We start from the raw sequence: 19884 nt of genomic DNA, 5'->3' as shown, positions 1-19884 counted from the left end.
TGGAGCAACGTGAAATAAAGCGTCTTGCTCAAGAACACAACACACAGCCCGGTCCGGGATTCGAACTCACAACCTTGCGATCGTAAGCCTGACACTCTAACCACTGAGCCATGCACCTTCACATAAATATAAATATATATATATAAATATATATATATATATATATATATACATACACACACACAGTAGGCTTCTAAACAGTTTCCATCTACAAATTCACTTGCAAAACATTGATCAGCTCAGGGCTACAATAGAAGACATTTGTCCAAGGCACTGCACAGTGGGTTTGAACCCTAACCATGGAACCACATGGTTGAAAAGCAAGCTTCTTAATCACTAAGTGATGCCTTAGTTTACCACACTGATTCACAGACTTCTTATGATTGCAGCTTGGAGAAAGACAAGTCCTGTTAACTTCCATAGAAACAAGGTCTTCAAGGGGTTATGGGACACGTTACATATACTTTATCTGTGTACCATGTTTTCTAAATCAAGTTACAGAATATAATTGTTAATTACCAAAGCTACAGAATCACAAGGAAACTATTATTCATTCATCATTTAATGCATGTTTTCCAAGCTGGGATGGGCTGGATGGTTTGACTGAAAACTGGTAAGCTGGGGAGCTGCACCAAATTCCAACCTGATTTGGCACAGTTTCTACAGCTGGATGCCCTTCCTAATGCCAACCATTCCAAGAGTGTAGTGAGTGCTTTTTACATGCCGCCGGCATGGGTGGCAGTTACGTAACACCAGCACTGGCCACGACACTTGACTTGATAGGTCTTCTCCAGATTGATATATCGGTCACTTGCATTATTATATATTTTTACATAACAATCTAGCAGTCATGGGTTCAATTCCTGGATTAAGTAGTGCATTGTGTTCTTGAGCAAAGCACTTCATTTCATGTTGCACCAGTTCACACAGCTGTAAGTAGGTCACTCTATGACAGACTAACATTCTGATCAGGGGCAATGTTGGCTTGCCAGTGGGGTGGCATCATTCAAAGGCTAAAATGATACAAAGCGCATTGTGACCAGTGATGTATAACAACATCTGATAGTCTGGTCGATCACGCAATATCATACTCTTTTACTTGTTTCAGTCATTTGACTGTGGCCATGCTGGAGCACTGCCTTTAGTCGAGCAAATCGATCCCAGGACTTATTCTTTGTAAGCCTAGTACTTATTCTATCGGTTCTCTTTTGCCGAACTGCTATGTTACAGAGATGTAAACACACCACCATCGGTTGTCAAGCGATGTTGGGGGGGGGGGGGACAAACACAGACACACACATACATATATACGACGGGCTTCTTTCAGTTTCCGTCTACAAAATCCACTCACAAGGCTTTGGTGGGCCCAAGGCTATAGTAGAAGACACTTGCCCAAGGTGCCACGCAGTGGGACTGAACCTGGAACCATGTGGGTAGGAAGCAAGCTACTTACCACACAGCCACTCCTATGCATATATAATTCTTTCATTCTTTTACTTGTTTCGGTCATCTGATTGTGGCCATGCTGAAGCACCGCCTTAAAGCGTGTTAGTCAAAGAAATTGACCCCAGGACTTATTCTTTGTAAGCCTAGTACTTATTCTACGGTCTCTTTTGCCTAACTGCTAAGTTACGGGGACGTAAACACACCAGCATCGGTTGTCAAACGACGGTGGAGGTGACAAACACAAACACACACAAATACGTACATACATATATATATACGACGGGCTTCTTCCACTTTCTGTCTACCAAATCCACTCACAAGGCTTTGGCCGGCCCAAGACTATAGTAGAAGAAACTTGCCCAAGGTGCCATGCAGTGGGACTGAACCCGAAACCATGTGATTGGGAAGCAAACTTCGTACCACACAGTCATGCCTGCACCTATATTGTATATACTTTTATAATAATATGTATATATATATATATATATATATACATATATATGGAAGTGTGGTAAGTAGCTTGCTTACCAACCACATGGTTCTGGGTTCAGTCCGACTGTGTGGCAACTTGGGTAAGTGTCTTCTACTATAGCCTTGAGCCAACCAAAGCCTTATGTGTGGATTTGGTAGACAGAAACTGTAAGAAGCCTGGTGCATATATATATACGTATGTGTGTGTGTTTGTGCTTGTCCCTCAACATCACTTGACAACCGATGGTGGCGTGTCTAAATCCCTGTAACCTAGCGGTTCGGCAAAAGGGATTGATAGAATAAGTACTAAGCTTACAAAGAATAAGTCGTCAGGTCAATTTGTTCGACAAAAGGTGGTGCTCCAGCATGGTCACAGCCAAATGACTGAAACAAATAAAAGAATACATATATATATATATATACATATATATGCAGCATGGAATTTTGTCAGTGAACAGATCGCGGTCTCAAAGAGACGAAAATATTTTGGCAAATTAAATTTAAATGTTGAAGTGAATCTAAAAGGAAGGAAGTACAATAGAATGTAGTCTTAGAAATACTAAGGACAGTCAAACCTGGAGTGTCTTTCATAATAAGACTACTCAGGGATTAAACAACTGTAAAACTCTGAACATGAAAAAGGAGGCAAGATCTGGTAAGTAGTAAAAGACATGTTCTTAGAATATCAAAAAGTCCATGTAGATTGTTGTGCAAAGACCTTAAAACCAAAAGTTTTGTTCTTTCATCTCACAGTAACATACATCTATCATCATTATTTAACATCTGTTTTCCATGCTGGCATGGGTTAGATGGTTTGACTGAGAACTGGTAAGCCAGAGAGCTGCACCAGGTTCCAATTTGATTTGGTATGGTTTCTACACCTGGATGCTGTGAGGCTCAATGCTCGAACAGTGCTTTTCACGTACCAGCAGCAACTTGATAGGTCTTCTCAAGCACGGTATATTGATAAAGGTCTCAATCATCTGTCACTGCCTCCGTAAGGCTCAATGTTCAAACAGTGCTCTTTATGTGCCACCAGCATCGGCCACGACTATGATCTCACTTGGCTTGACCGGACTTAAGTACGGTATATCAACAAAGGTTTTGGTCACCTGTCACTGCTTCCATGAGGTTCAATGCTCGAACGGTGCTTTTTAGATGCCACCAACATGGGTACTAGTCACACAGCACAGGCATCAGCCACAACTATGATTTCACTTGGCTTGACAGGTCTTCTTAAGCACAGTACATCACCCAACGTTCGAAGGTGCCTTTTATGTGCCAGTTAAACAACACTGGCATCTGCCACATCTATAAGTATAAAAACAAGGACTGTGTGCGTGCCTGTGTGCATATGATAGAGAAAGAGAGAAGTACAGTTGGCCAGGTCAGAGCAGTCTGTATCTGTGTATAATGCTTCAGCTAAGATATTCAACAATTTACAGCAAAATGTTGCTAATGTTTAGCCTCAGGTCAGTTCTGATTGAGCTGGCCTATGATCAAAAGTAACCTGGCCGTTATCAGCCATCTTTCTCCTATGTCTAAGGAACCTAGAATCACATTACCTAATGTGTCCTTTCCAAAGACTATGGGGTATGATCTGAGGGAGATTTAGCTGCTATTTCCAGCAGGTTCAGTGACCACGTAAAGGCTCCCTCTCATGTTGGGGCTGGCAACAGATATGACAAGGAGGTGTAGTAAACTGTAGATAAAAAGCAAAGGTACAGAGTGCTTTGTTTTTCACTTAGTTCAGTTCAGATGAGGCAGCAGGCTTCACAGCTTATCGAGGCAACTCAACAGAAGTCAATAGAGCTAATCCCTCACTGATCAATACAATGCACAACTTATCACACGATGAGTAAATATTGATTACTGATATAAGCATTAGAACTCTCATTTGGCAGATTTCTACAGTCAATGATGTTAACTGCAGTAGTTGGGGTCTCTAACCCTCACCTATTTCCAAGCAATGTAATATCACAGATTTTCACAAAAGATTAGAAAAGAGGAATACTACTTGTATGACAATGACATTTATTTATAACTACCGCATGGTATCAAGAGGAGGTACAAACACAAACGTTCACATGCAAAGGCTCCTTTCACTTTCTGTCTACCAAAGCCACTTACAAGGCTTTGACCAGCCCAGGGCTATACTACAAAGGTGCCATGCAGTGGAACTGGACCCTAAGCCACATGTTTGGGAAATGAACTACAAAGCCATATATATTGAATGAGTTGCTTTCGGGCGTTAGGCCTCATGAAGACAAAGTGGCTGAGTTCGTTTCGAGTGTCGGGCCTCACGGAGGCAATGACCAAGGCCTTTGGCATTATGTTATGCTTGTGAAGAAGACCCATCAAGCCAAGCAAAATCGCAGCTGTGGCAGATGCTGGTGTCATGCAAATGGTACCTGTGCCTGTGGCACGTAAAAGCACCCATTACACTCTCGGAGTGGTTGGCATTAGGAAGGGCATCCAGCAATAGAAAACAATGCCAAATCAGACTGGAGCTTGGCGCAGCCTTCCAGTGTGCCAGCCCAGTCAAACAGCCCAGCCCATGCCAACATGGTCAACAGACATGATGATGATATACATGTACATATGTATATATACTATTCATTTACTTTTCTGAGTGCTTTTCAATGCTAGTTAGGAATTATTTCAGAGACAGATGCCCTTCCTGATACCCTTACCAGTTTTTCAATTAAGGCACATTTTACTGCAAGCAAAACCAGCAGCTGACCCACCGACAGGAGAATGACTGCACTGTCAATGCTTGTAGCTGAGCAATTTTCAGAGTTCAAATATATATATGATTGAATAAATATACATACACTAGTGGGACGCATGGAAATTCCACAGAACAAAAAAGATTAAGGGAAACTATTTAAGATAGAAAGGATGATTCACATTTTTATTTTTTGCTAAGTATTTCACTTCCAGTCACAATAATATATTATATTTTAAATTTTCCCTCTACTAAGCTCTTTATATTTCTCTCTTTCTCTTCAAAAAACTTTTTTAACCATGTAATTCCCGTCTTCATGTCTCTAACATTTATCTCTTTCTCTTCGCTTCTCACTGCCACTAATTCTCTCTCAATATTTCTTTCTTTATGCAACTGCTTCCCCTACCTATCTGTCTTTACCTGCCTTTCTTTAACCTCACCACCAGAACATTACCCTCTGCTAAACATATCCTAAACATATCTCTTTCTCTTTACCTTTCTCTCCCCACCCTACAGCATGTCGTTAACACTTCTCTCTCCCTCCTTTCTCTCATTCTTCACCTCTCCCTTCAACTAACCACATGACACATTTGGCCTCTATAACAAGGCAATGAGGGTATTGCTGAAAGTAATCCAAAAATGAACATAACATGTTAACTGCTACACATCGTTCAAACTGCACAAGTTAACTGAGTAACTCTTCCTCTATAGCCAGTCTTTAGTGGAGGCCAATAATGGATTCCAAAGAGAAGCAACATGCAATAACTGAATTCTTGGCAAAAAGAGGAATGCAGGCTGTCCGACATCCACAGAGGCTATAAGTTGTTTTATAGAGATGACACCACAAAATGTGCAGAGATGGGTAAAGAAGTTTAAAGCAGGGGAAACCAGCATTGAAGACAAACCATGCAGTGGGCAACCATGAACTGTGGCCGCTGACATGAACCAGCAGTGAATGGACAAAGTGATTCACATAGACAGACAAGTCACAATCCACCCACCTTCCCAACTGCGGCTCTTTGTTGAAACCACTTACTGCCCAAAACATTTTCACTTGTTATTCATCTTTCATCTATTAATACTGTTTTCTTCACCCATACTTTCTTTGATTGCACCACCACCACCCCACTGAATCAACAAAACCATCTCTTCTTCCACCAGCATGTTTCTCACCCTCCTTACGCACAATGCATGCCTTTCTCTTCCTCACCCACTCCTGTAACCTACCCAATATCATACCTCTTTCTCATCCTTCTCCTGTCTACTCTTTCATCATTACTATTCTGCTGTTCAGCACCGTCAGTCATCTCCTTCCCACCAATCACTCTCCAACCAGTCTCACCCAATTGCTTCCACTCCTTCTTCTGAAATGTGAGTAGTCATGTAGCTCCTCTACAAGAAATCCTTCCTGCTCTGGTCCTTCCTCCTTACTTTCACCCACCTTTTGCCTTCATATTGTAATATAGAGTTTCCCTGTCAAAGCTCAGTCTTGCAACACTCCAAGATGACTTGACTAGTGCTAGGGGCACAAAAAAGCCATTTAATACATAGCATAAAGTGACTGGCATTAGGAAGGGCATCCAGCCACAGACACCATGCCAAAGTAGACACTGGAGCACAATGCAATCCTTGGGCCCATAAGATACTGTAAAACTATCAAATCTATGCCAGCATGAACTATGGCCATTAAATGTTGATGATGATGATAATAATACATTTTTTCTTTACTTGTTTCAGTCATTTGACTGCAGCCATGCTGGAGCACCGCCTTTAGTCGAGCAAATTGATTCCAGGGCTTATTCTTTGTAAGCCTAGTACTTATTCTATCAGCCAATTTTGCTGAACCACTAAGTTACAGGGACACAAACACACCAACATTGGTTGTCAAGCGATGTTGGGGGGAGGGGAGACAAACACATACACACACACATATGCATATATACGAGCTTCTTTCAGTTTCCATCTACCAAATCCACTCACAAGGCTTTGGTCGGCCTGAGGCTATATGGTCATAAGATATATATATATCAGGCACATGCCATGAGTAATTACTCAGGGTAGGCAGCTGGTGACGTTTACATAGTAAAACACACCAAAACGTAAGCGAAACACAGGCGTGTGACTGAGTTGGAGACAGATTTACTTCTGCCTTTATAGCGCATAAACAAAGCGTTGTTGTAGGAATGTACACAGCACTGTACTACAGCAGTACTATGCGTAGTTTTAATACTGAGATTGAAAGGTAGGGGTAAATTATGCCTACCTAATCTACAAAAACAAAAATATTTTGCATTTTAAGCATAGTAATCAGAGTAACTTTCATAATTTTATTGAATTAGGTGCATATTTTGTCATAAAAGGAAAATATTACCATCAATCTGTTTTATTCAGGGTAGGCACTGCCTACCTTGCCTACCCAGGTGATATGTCTCTGATATATATATATATATATATATATATATAGTGAATTCAAACATGAACAAGCAAGAAAAAGCAACAACGCGAGGATGTGGAATAAGTATAGTGTTATTGGACACTCAGGAAAGTAAAGAAAAGAAAGAGGATTTTACGTTTTGAGCGGAACTCTTCATCAGAAATATAGAAAAAGTCCAAAGAAGAGAAGACGGAGAAAGAAAATCGCCAACGATACACACGTGGTCACATATTGGAATAACCGGAAGGGAAAGGGGTGAAGAAAAAGTTCTTTTCAAAGACAGGAGAGTGCAAAGGAAGGAGGTATGTGTGTGTATGTGTGGGTATATGTGTGCGCGCAAGTCTGTGTGTAATGACAGCACATGTATGTGTGTGTGTGTTTGTTTGTGGCTGTTCATGTATGTGTGTGGTTGGACATAGTATCCTTTAAGGTCATAGGAAGAATTTATAGTAAGAATTTTGGTAGGAGAGGCTGCCATATATAGTTAGATGCAAGACTGTTATTATAAAGTTTAGAATTCCAGGCTGAATATCATCATCATGTCTGCTCCCTGTGTAGCAGTATGGTTACTAGAGTACTTGGCAATATTGCTGGTTATGATATGCAAAGCAAATGTAGAAAAGATTATGATAAAATGATAAATACAAGTTTATACCATTTGTTCCTTCATCATTGGGGTTATGGGCAATTGCTACACTAGATGTTCCAAGTGTAATCGGATGCTGAACCTCAAGAGGTCATCAGGGGAACATTTCACTGTATGATGTTGCAGAGATCAAATGTGTGCGGTTAAGCATCCAATTTGAACTTGGAACATCCAATGCAGTGATTGCAAATAACCACAGTGGTGAAACATACGGAAGGAACAAATGGTATAAACTTGTACATATACTCTCTCATACAAATATCTATGAACATAAATACAAACATACATACATACACACACATTTACCTGTATATAAAATATATATACATAAGCACACATAGACATACATACACATATACATGCATATATATGCGTGTGTGCTGTTCTTTGTTGATATGTTCAGCAATTTAAAATTTTCAATACCTTTATGAATTATAAATATGCTTTATCTGTAACTTAATGCTTCCAAAGAGCAATTCAAGTCCATGCTACAAAGGTATGTGGCCTAGTTTCATAAAAAGGTTTTGCCTCTTTAATTACTTCAGCCACCAGGCAATATCGCTGCCCAATGACTGAAGAAAGCAATGATACTGTGTGCAAAGTATGCAGGAAATTAAATTATTTTAGTAATACCAAGTAAGAAAAGTGAAACTATTTTGGTAACATTTGCCAAGAAAGCCAGATGATTGAAGTAAGCTAAGAGGTCAAACCAGGCCAAATATCTTTGTTTGCAACATGAAACTGGAGTTCCTCTTTGAGTGTCTGAAATTTACACACACCACACACTACACAAACATAAACCTAGATAATAGAAATAGAAAAACAAAAATGGCAAATTCAACTGTTTATCCATAGATTGATAAAACGATGAGCAGACTTAATTGATTTTCAAAATTCACTGGGTTCTCATCAGGTGTCTACATCGTTTGACCAATCCCAGAGAAATAAGCAGTCGGTGGTGAACCTCAAAAGCAGATAAAGTTATAAATAACCGAATGCAAATATTTGGTTTAAAAGACGTTTGGATAGGAAACAAAAAAGTCAATTTTTTAAAACCTGTATCTACATGCCATTATATATAGCTTCCACTGCTTCAAGGCCCACTGTTCCAATAAGGAATTATTTCAAGTTCTCTCGAAGGTTTCGAAGTTTCCATGAAGTCAACAATACATACACACAATCATCATCATCATCATCATCATCGTTTAACGTCCGCTTTCCATGCTAGCATGGGTTGGACGATTTGACTGAGGACTGGTGAAACCGGACGGCAACACCAGGCTCCAATCTAAATTTGGCAGAGTTTCTACAGCTGGATGCCCTTCCTAACGCCAACATGCATCTATACATTTATACACACATATATACAAACATATGTACATATATGTATGTGTGTGTATATATATATATATATGAACAGATACACACATACACATGTACTAATTATAGAAGAGTCATGCAAATCCAAAAATAGCAAAAAATAAAATGCGAACAAAGAAAAAAGTTAGAAAAAAAAATTTTTTTAAATAATAAAGGTGAGGATTATACAAGTTTGCTTGAAAGTAGTTAGTATACCAGGTGCACTGAGCAGAAATACAGAATTGTTGCAAGGTCAAATGGATTTAATGACCAGATTTTGCAATCTGCATTAATTAGTGAAGGACAGCTTTGGCAAGAGAGGAGAGAATTTTTCTAACAAGGAGATAATAGGTTAAGATTATGAAGAAAAATATAAAAACCCTAATCTGGAGCGTTGCCTTATTTGGCTGCGAGAGCTGGACTCTAAGCAAGAACGATCTAGATTGGTTGGGAGCCTTTGATATGTGCATCTGGAGAAAGAGAAAATTAAACGACAATAAAACCACTATGATGAAGAACTGGGGCAGGGGTGTTGGACAAAGAGGATAAAGTGGGGAGGCATATAGAGAAGATGTTGATTAATGAAAGAGACAATCAAGTGAAAAATGTAATAATAAATACTATACTTTTAAAAGGCCAGCTAGAACATTATAAGTTGTATTATTATTATTATTATTATTATTATTATTATTATTAATATAGAAAGGATTGAGGTAATTCCTCCTGAAGATATAGAGTCAAAATTAAAAGAAGAGTGCCATTTGCTATCTTGTGAACAATATTTCGACATCTCGCGTGTCTTCCACTGGTTCAAAAAATAAATTTGTCAATCTACTTCATTTTGGTTAATATAGAAAGGATTGAGGTAACTCCTCCTGAAGATATAGAGTCAAAATTAAAAGAAGAGTGCTATTTGCTATCTTGTGAACAACATTTCGACATCTCGCATGTCTTCCACTGGTTCAAAAAATAAATTTGTCAATATACTTCTTTTAATTTTGACTCTATATCTTCAGGAGGAGTTACCTCAATCCTTTCTATATTAACCAAAATGAAGTAGATTGACAAATTTATTTTTTGAACCAGTGGAAGACACGCGAGATGTCGAACTATTGTTCACAAGATAGCAAATGGCACTCTTCTTTTAATTTTGACTCTATTATTATTATTATTATTATTATTATTATCATTATTGTAATTGTTGTTGTACCAGTTGAACATTGGGGTTGATGTAATTGATTTATCCCTATCCCCTAAATTTACTGGCCTTGTGCCAAAATTTGAAATCATTATTATTATTATTATTATTATTAAGACGGAGAGCTAGCAGAATCATTAGCATACCAGACGAAATGCTAAGCAGCATTTCACCCGTTTTTTTATGTTCTGAGATCAAATTCCACTGAGTGTCAACTTAGCCTCCCATCCTTTTGGGGTCAATAAATTAAGTACCAGTCAAGCACTGGGGTCGATGTAATCAACAAGCTCATTCCCCCATATACAGTAGAAAGGATTATTATTACTATTATTATTATTATTATTATTATTATTATTATTATTATTATTATTATTATTGATTTGTCTCTTTGCTTACAGTTCCCAATGCACCGATTATTAGAGGCACAACCTTAACAATTTTCATATTCCAACCTCTTGCAATTTCAAATTTTAAGGAACTTATTAATATTATTATTATTATTAAAATAAATCATTATTAAAAAAAATAAAAGAAATCATTATTATTATTATTGCTATTTTTTAGCAGGTAGTGTTGAGAGAGTAGCAGTAATAACATGAAGGATTAAATACCAGCGCTGTTTAGCTAAATATATTCTTTTTTTTATTGAAAATCAGAATTCAAATCCTACCAAGGACTAATTTAGCTTTTTGTCCGACTGGGTTAAATAAAATATGTAACGAGTTGAGTTTCTGTCATCATTTCCCCTAACGTGTGAAAAACTAAATAGGAATTTTGAAAGAAATATCGATAAAACTAGTTTTTAAATATCAAATGGCTATGGGGGTCCACCAGAATAAAATGTTAATCATCATCATCATCGATTAATGTCTGCTTTCCATGCTAGCATGGGTTGGGCGATTTGACTGAGGACTGGTGAAACCAGGTGGCTACACCAGGCTCCAATCTGATTTGGCTGAGTTTCTACAGCTGGATGCCCTTCCTAACGCTAACCACTCCGAGAGTGTAGTGGGTGCGTATACGTGCCACCGGCACGAAGGCCAGTCAGGCGGTACTGGCAACGGCCACGCTCGAAATGGTGTATTTTACGTGCCACCTGCACTGGTGTATTTTACGTGCCACCTGCATTGGTGTATTTTATGTGCCACCTGCACTGATGTATTTTACGTGCCACCTGCACGATTAACGTAATCAAAAATATTAATCAAAAGGGTCCATAGACAAAGAAACAGATGAGAGCCCCTGGATTTACAGTTACTGAATCTCTTGCCATGAGAAATGAAAAGCCATAAACCTAGAGTTGAAAGAAACAACTTTCCTTCAGTTAGATTTAAAATACCAGCAGATCAACCCTTTAATATTCGGTGTCCCCACAAAACAAGGCAATCATAAAACATGAAGTGCTTTAATTTTAACTTTTTATGAACCCAAACTAATATCTTTTATCTTTCACTTGTTTCAGTTATTAGACTGCAGCTACGCTGGGTACACTGCCTTGAAAAATCCCAGTTGAACAAATCGACCCCAGTACCTAATTTTTTTTTTAAAGCCTAGTACTCATTCTATTGGACTCTTCTGCCAAAATGTTAAGCAATGAGGATACAAACAAACCGATACTGGTTGTCAAGTGGTGCCGGGGAAACAAACACAAAGACACACGCATACATACATAAGATAGGCTTCTTTCAGTTTCTGCCAACCAAATCCATTCACAAGGCTTTGGTCGGCCTGAAGCTATAGTAGGGATTGAACTCAGAACCTTGTGGTTGAGAAGCAAACTTCTTACCACACAGCCATGCCTGTCTGGTAAGAAGTTTTGTAACTTTTATCACCCTCACTTTTTTTATCTTTCGTGTTATTAAGTTGTAATAAACTGAGAATGGAAATTAAACTTTATGCATTGATGGGTGAAAGTGTAAGGTAAAGTGTACAAAGCAGATACTGAGAGGGTTTTACAAATGCAAACTTTTGCTTGGATAGTTTAGGAATTTGATCTTTCAGAACAACATGCCTCGCAGGATTGAAGATCAGTTCTTAGCCAAATACCATTATGACAGCATAAAAAAAAAAAAAAAAGAAGAAAAAAAATGATGGCAAAAATATTAGAGCTTAACAGACGAACATGTCGAAATAACTGTCTCTCCCACTAGATATATTTTACAGCAATTACACCTCTTTATTTACCTGAGCTAATTAGTTAATGTTTGTGACGCTAAAACCGACTTCAACGCTAATTAATTTAATTTCGAATTTAGAACTAATTCAATGAACTCTAGATTGTTAGGGTAGCACCAACAGCAAGTCTATTTAAAATATTTGTATGTGTGATGCCCTTTTCTCTATGTTACCAAAGGTTAAATGGATGAGCACTCAGTCTGGGTTTATTACAGGTACAACCTAGCTTCTCTCCCATGCTAGTGTAGATATGCAAACACATATATATGTGTTTGCATATCTCTGAGTGGTTGGCGTTAAGAAGGGCATCCAGCTGTAGAAACTCTGCCAAATTTAGATTGGAGCCTGGTGTTGCCATCCGGTTTCACCAGTCCTCAGTCAAGTTGTCCAACCCATGCTAGCATGGAAAGCGGACGTTAAACGATGATGATGATGATGATATATATATATATATATATATATATATATATATATATATGAACATGATTTTAAAAAAATCAAGTGTGCCGAACACTATCCTACTATCTCGCCCTCTATCCTCTTTTAGTCTGGTATACCACCTTGCTTACATACAACATGTATGACTGGAGTATACAAGGACATGCAACAAACATCATATTGTGTTGTTTATTATAATACTGAGGAAGTGTGTGTCTATAATATAAAGCTTAAAAATACCGATTATGTTTTCTGCATACCTTACAACAATGTATGTGTGCATGTATAGACATACACATACACACATATCTATATAATGAATTACTCTGCATCACACAAGGAAGTGAAAAGGTGCACAGATAATTTTAGTGAAAGCAAACATACATTCAGTGAGAGAAATATGTTTCTTAGAAGTAAGAAAGAAATAGAAGTTTTTAAAAAATTAAAATGAAAATAAAATTCAAAGGAACATGAATGATATAAGAGAAAACCAAAAGGAATATCAGGTTTTACTTTCAGACAAAGCAGCATTCTGCTTTTGGCCTAAGGAAGCTGACTCGTTGACATCATGCCATCACTGAGAAATAGACATACATCATGAGGAAATTAACGAACGACTTTTCAAATGTTCTGAGGTCCAATGGCCTTCATCAGTAACGACGAGTTGTGTGAAGAAGCTGGTGTGAAGATGAGATGGCAAAAACAAATAGAAGTGTTTTAATAAAAGAAAATGGTGAAATGATGAAAAAAACGATGATGAGCTGAGATGTTATTCTTGAGCTTGGTTATAGTGGCTTTGAGTGGGCTTTGGTGGCACACCTCAGTAAATGAGGTGGAATATTTATGGAGAAGTAAATACTTGTGTCTTGAAATGAAGAGATGGATATGATGACAACATGAAATGAAAAAAAGAAAAAGAAAGCACAGACACACACAAAAAGAAAAATAACAACAATGACATGATTTGTCTAAATGATTTCTTCATGTTTGTATATTTTTAAATACTGTTTTTAACAATTAAACTATTTTAATGTCTATTGATAACATTTAAAATGAAAAACATAACCTGTAACTAGAATCCAAGAGGAGACAAATCTGAAAGGATCCATCCTGAGAAAATTTCCTTTGAGGTTTTAAACCTACATACCTACCAACCAACCACAAAATACCCCTAAACTACTAAGTAGTATATAGAAATCAACAAGAGCCTCTACATAGTCTCTTTACATTTGCTAGATATAGTAGCCAAATCTTCCTCTTACTAAAATTACATACACACATCCATCTTAAAGACAGAAGGACACATCAGATAAGGTAGTTCTCGGCATGCAAAAACAATGGTCATGGCTGCATGGTTTTGACCATAGGCCTAACTTGAGACTAAGTAACCAATAATTTGATGAACAAGCAACCCATATGTACTTTATATATCCATTCCTTATTTTGGCACAAGGCCAGCAATTTTGAGGGGAGGGGAAGTAGACTACATCGAACCCTGTGCATAACTGGCATTTATTTATCAACCCCCGAAAGGATGCAAAATAAAGTCAACCATGGTAGCAGCTGAACTGAGAACAGGACAGCTGAAATGTTACGAAGCATTTCGTCCGGTATGCTAATGATTCTGCCAGATTGCCACCTTTATGAACACAATGTATTAACACCTCAAGCAATTTAACACTATAATTCTAGTAAACTATGGAAAAAAACAAAAAGTCAAAGGCCTTTTGACCATATACGCAGAGAAAATTATCTCCACAAGAAAAAAAAAAAAAATTTGAATGACTTAAAATGAAGTGTTATGTGATATCTTGTAATCCACATTACAATCAACTTCAACATCATTCTTTTAACATATATCATGTCATGCTTGTGCAGGTCAGACAAAATTCATTGAGGCAGATTTTCTACAGCTGGACACCCTTTCCATTGCCAACCCATGCCTGTTTCTATACGAAGAAACATTTCCCTTAGTGCTTCAAACATGAACAGCACAAAGGCCAGACATGTTTTCACAGAAGATTGCAAGTGAATGACACCATTAGTATAAGAGTAATGTTTGTTGACAACTATGGCACAATGTCAAGACAGATACATACACATAACAGGCTTCTTTCAGTTTCTGTTTACAAAATCCACTTTTAAAGCTTTGGTTGGTTCTTAGCAATAGCAGAACAAACTTCCCTACGGTGCCATGCCGTGGAACTGAACCCGAAACCAAATGGCAATTTTCTCAAACATTCAGCCATACCCCTATAGTCAATATTAAATCAGAGAACCTGTAAATCTTATGTAGGTTTTAATAAGTTAAACCTTATCTCATTAATCAATAACCACATGAAGATGGCGTTCTTCATTTGTTTACTTTACTTTCACTTTCCATGCTAGTGGGGTTGGATGGAGGCATATTTGAGGCTGCATTTTTATGGGTCGATACTCTTCCAATCATCAATCATAATGTGAACAGGCAATGCAAACATCACGTCACTGTTTTGTTAAGGCGGTGACTAGTAAAGCTGCAGCCATGAAATGTGAACATACACACACAAATCTCTCTCTCTCTCTACATCATCATTTAACGTCCGCTTTCCATGCTAGCATGGATTGGACAATTTGACTGAGGACTGGCGAACCAGATGGCTGCACCAGTTTCTACAGCTGGATGCCCTTCCTAACGCCAACCACTCCAAGAGTGTACTGGGTGCTTTTACATGCCAACGACACGAGGGCCAGTCTGGCGATACTGGCATCGGCCACGCTCAAATGGTTTTTTTTTTACATGCCACCTGCACAGGAGTCAGTCCAGCAGCGCTGGCAACGACCTCGCTCGAATGTTTTGTTCACATGCCACCAGCACAAGTGCCAGTAAGGCGTCGCTGGTAACGATCACGCTCAAATGGTTCTTTTTACGTGCCATTGGGACAGAAGTCAGACCACTGCTCTGGCAGTGATCACGCTCGGATGGTGCTGTTAGCGCTCCACTGGCACAGGTGCCAGTCATCGAATTTGGTTCAGTTTCGATTTCACTTGCCCCAACACACGCACACACACACACATATATATGCCTCAACATACATATATAAATATATAGTTTTAGGGAAAAGAACCAAGGTTCATGAACTCATCAATGAAAATCCACTGTCACATATAGAAAAATTAATAATTAAAAGCACTTCAATACATTAATGTATATAAGGTGATGAATTGGCAGAACTGTTCGCACGTCAGGCAGGATGCTTAACAGTATTTCATTCGTCATTACACTCCGAGTTCAAATTTCACTGAGACTGATTTTCATCCTTACGAGATCGATAAATAAGTACCAGCTGAGCACTGAGATCAATATAATCTCCTCACCCGAAAATGATGACCTTGTGCCAAAATATGAAACTAATACATTAATGTGTATACTCTTTTACTTGCTTCAGTCATTTGACTGCGGCCATGCTGGAGCACCGCCTTTAGTCGAGCAAATCAACCCCCAGGACTTATTCTTTGTAAGCCTAGTACTTATTCTATCGGGTTCTTTTACCGAACTGCTAAGTTACGGAGACGTAAACACACCAAAGTCGGTTGTCAAGCGATGTTGGATGGGACAAGCATATACATATATATATATATACATATATGACGAGCTTCTTTCAGTTTCCGTCTACGAAATCCACACACAAGGCTTTGGTCGGCCCGAAGCTATAGTAGAAGACACTTGCCCAAGGTGCCACGCAGTGGGACTGAACCTGGGACCATGTGGTTGGTAAGCAAGCTACTTACCACACAGCCACTCAAATCTGCAAAATGTAACAAGTCATTAATCACCATCATCATCATTTAACATCCGCTTTCCATGCTGGCATGGGTTGGATGGTGTGACATAGAGCTGTCCAGACCCCAAATGTCTGTTGCGGCATGATTTCTATGGTTGGATGCCCTTCCTAATGCCAACCACTTGCCAGAATGTGCTGGGTGCTTTTTACATGCCACCAGCACGGGTGTGTTTATGCAGCACTGGCACAGGTGCCTTTTGAGGGGCACTGGCACCTGAAAGAACAAGCCTGTATGTAAGGAAGACAGCGAGTTTTTCTTAGCTTGATACATCTTATCAAGTACAGTAAATCGCCACATCTTCCGATGGCTCAGTGTCCAAAGATCCTTTCTCACCACTTTGTCCCACGTCTTCCTGGGCCTACCCCTTCCACAGGTATCCTCCACAATTAGAGCTCAGCACTCCTTTACGCAGCTGTCATCGTTCATACACATCACATGACCAAACCAACGCAAGTAATAATCTTAGGAAAAAAAAAAAAAAAAAACTGTCAGAATCACAAGAGTGCTGGACAAAATGTTTTGTAATATTTCTTCTGGTATTTTTTATATTCCAAGTTCAAATCCAGCTACGGTCAACTCCCATCTTTTTTCCTTCTGGTGGGGTCTATGAAATAAAGTATCAGTCTAATATTGGGATCAGTGTAGTTGATAAAGCTCCTTGCCTTAAAAATAGCTAGCTTTGAGCCTAAATTATAAACAAATATAAAAGAATGTAATCTGTAGCTTTCTATTTGATAATTCTACTCAAAGTTACATAAGAACTTCTCTGTCTTCATCTTCCTGTCTCTCTCTCTCTCACTCTCTCCTTCCTGCTATCTAACAAGCGAACAGACTACATGTAATACAGCAAAACTGTTCTACAAGTAAAAGTATTGGAAAAGAAGAGAAATACATTCTAGCATGGCTGTTTGGTGGAGAACTTCACTTCCCAAGGCAAGATGTACTATGCTTTCACTACGGTCACCTCTACCCTCATCTCAAACCATCTGTTACTCTCCCCCTCACTCTTATGAAACTACATACCTTCTCTTTCCACCACCCGACCTCACCCCAATCCAGTGTCCATGCTTACCTTCTGGTACCTTGACAGTTTGATCCAGCACTCCACCACTACCATCTTTATCTTCTACCCAACTACTCCCACCCAATCTTATACAAAGCAGGGAGGCTGTTTATCTCTTCTATAAGAAGACACTTTTACTTGTCCCCCTATCATACTTCAGCCTTTCAACACCTGGCATAAAGCCAACCCCTGCCTCACACATACCGTCCTCCACTTAGTTGAGGGAGCTTTTCCTGTTCTTTCCATGTCTTGCAAGTCACTCAGCGACGTCACTAGTACTGATTGTGCAAAAACAAAACAACGACAACAACAAAAAGAAACATTCAATACACACTGTAAAGTGGTTGGCATTAATGAAGGGGGTCCAGTCATTGAAACCATGCCAAAAGCTGACTTTGGAGCTTGACACAGCCCTACAGCTGGCTCAATACTGCCAAACCTGAGGTCCCCAACTAAAGTCCATATTAGATTTTGTTGCTAAAATCTGTGCAATTAATTGCTTGTACTTCTACAGCACACAAAATATTTTAGTCTTTTTTATACAATATAGGTGTAGGAATGGCTGTGTGGTAAGTAGCTTGCTTACCAACCACACGGTTCCGGGTTCAGTCCCACTGCGTGGCACTTTGGGCAAGTGTCTTCTACTAAAGCCTCGGGCCGACCAAAGCCTTGTGAGTGGATTTGGTAGATGGAAACTGAAAAAAGCCCATTGTATATATGTATATGTATATATATATATGTGTGTATGTGTTTGTCCCCACCAACATTGCTTGACAACCGATGCTGGTGTGTTTACATCCCTGTAACTTAGCGGTTCGGCAAAAGAGACCGACAGAATAAGTATTAGGCTTACAAAGAATAAGTCCTGGGGGTTGATTTGCTCGACTAAAGGTGGTGCTCCAGCATGGCCGCAGTCAAATGACAGAAACAAGTAAAAGAGTAAATTCCTGGCTTGCTTACCAACCACATGGTTCCAAGTTTAGTCCCACTGTGTGGCACCTTTGCCAAGTGTCTTCTACTATAGCCTTGGGCCGACCAAAGCCTTGTGAGTGAATTTGGTAGATGGAAACTGAAAGAAGCCTAACGTGAATGTGTGTGTGTGTTTGTCCTCCCACCATTGCTTGACAACTAATGCTGGTGTGTTTATGTCATCTGTGACTTTGCGGTTTGGCAAAAGAGAACCGACAGAATAAGTAAGTACTAGGCTTACAAGGAATAAGTCCTCGGGTCGATTTGTTCGACTAAAGGCGGTGCTCCAGCATGGCCACAGTCAAGATGACAAACCAATAAAAGGATAAAAGAATAGAATGGCTATGGAGGTCTATCAGAGCAAAACAGAAATCAAAGGGTTCCATAGGCAAAAAAATGGTTGAGAACAACTGCATTAAACCGTCCAACACATGACAGCATGGAAAAACAGATGTTAAATGATGATGATGAAAATGATGTGCTTATGGTCAGAGTTGGAATGCTTTCGGTCATAGGTCAACTCAATTAGGGCCTGGATCTTAAATACAACAACAACAGCCTAGTAATGGAATAAGTAAGAAAAGGATGGAAACATGTCTGATAGAGGATCACCTACCAGACTAGAAATGATATGTAAGAGCCAGAGATCAGAGACCAAATCTGGTACAAGGTACTAAAAACAACACTGACAATTTCATAACTGATTATTATAATTCATTGTGGATATCATTACCACTAAAATTCATGATAAAAAAAATAGTGGATTGGCAGAAACATTAGAGCATCAGAAAAACTTGTTCTGGCTCTCTATGTTCAGAGTTCAAACCCCACTAAGGTCACTTTGTGCCTTTCAGGATCAATGAATAAAGTACGGTCAAGTACTGGAGATGATTCTATCCACATACCCCTCCCCTCGAAAATTGCTGACCTTGTGTTTAAATAATTCACAGCAGATGGATTTTAGAGGCAAAAAAAAAAACACTTTAAAATTTGTAAACATAGCCATAATATAATAAAATGGTTTTATAACTATAAATCATAAAGTTACCACCTATTTAACAATCCAGCTCTCCATACAAATAATTTAGATATATATTCATGTAAAAGAAAAATCGAATGGAAAAAAGAAAGA

At 38.8% G+C, this 19884-nt stretch overlaps 1 protein-coding gene across 10 annotated transcripts in view; it reads right to left on the bottom strand.

The window, feature by feature from the left end:
• Nucleotides 1–19884, bottom strand: part of LOC106872191 (cyclin-dependent kinase 11B-like) — a 72916-nt gene that overhangs the window by 35229 nt on the left and 17803 nt on the right. For 5 of the 10 annotated variants that reach the window (XM_089357865.1, XM_089357862.1, XM_089357863.1 and 2 more), the window contains exon 5: nucleotides 9465–9554. The exons of the other annotated variants lie outside the window; for them this stretch is intronic. In XM_089357865.1, coding sequence (XP_089213991.1) covers nucleotides 9465–9554 — 90 coding nt within the window. The remainder of the gene's footprint in view (nucleotides 1–9464; nucleotides 9555–19884) is intronic. 10 annotated transcript variants of the gene reach the window in all.

Source organism: Octopus bimaculoides, chromosome 9, assembly GCF_046866305.1.
Source record: "Octopus bimaculoides isolate indiv1 chromosome 9, ASM4686630v1, whole genome shotgun sequence".
In the NCBI taxonomy this organism is placed as follows: Eukaryota; Metazoa; Mollusca; class Cephalopoda; order Octopoda; family Octopodidae; genus Octopus; species Octopus bimaculoides.
Note: the sequence above shows the minus strand (reverse complement) of the source record. Positions and strands in the feature narration are given on the sequence as shown.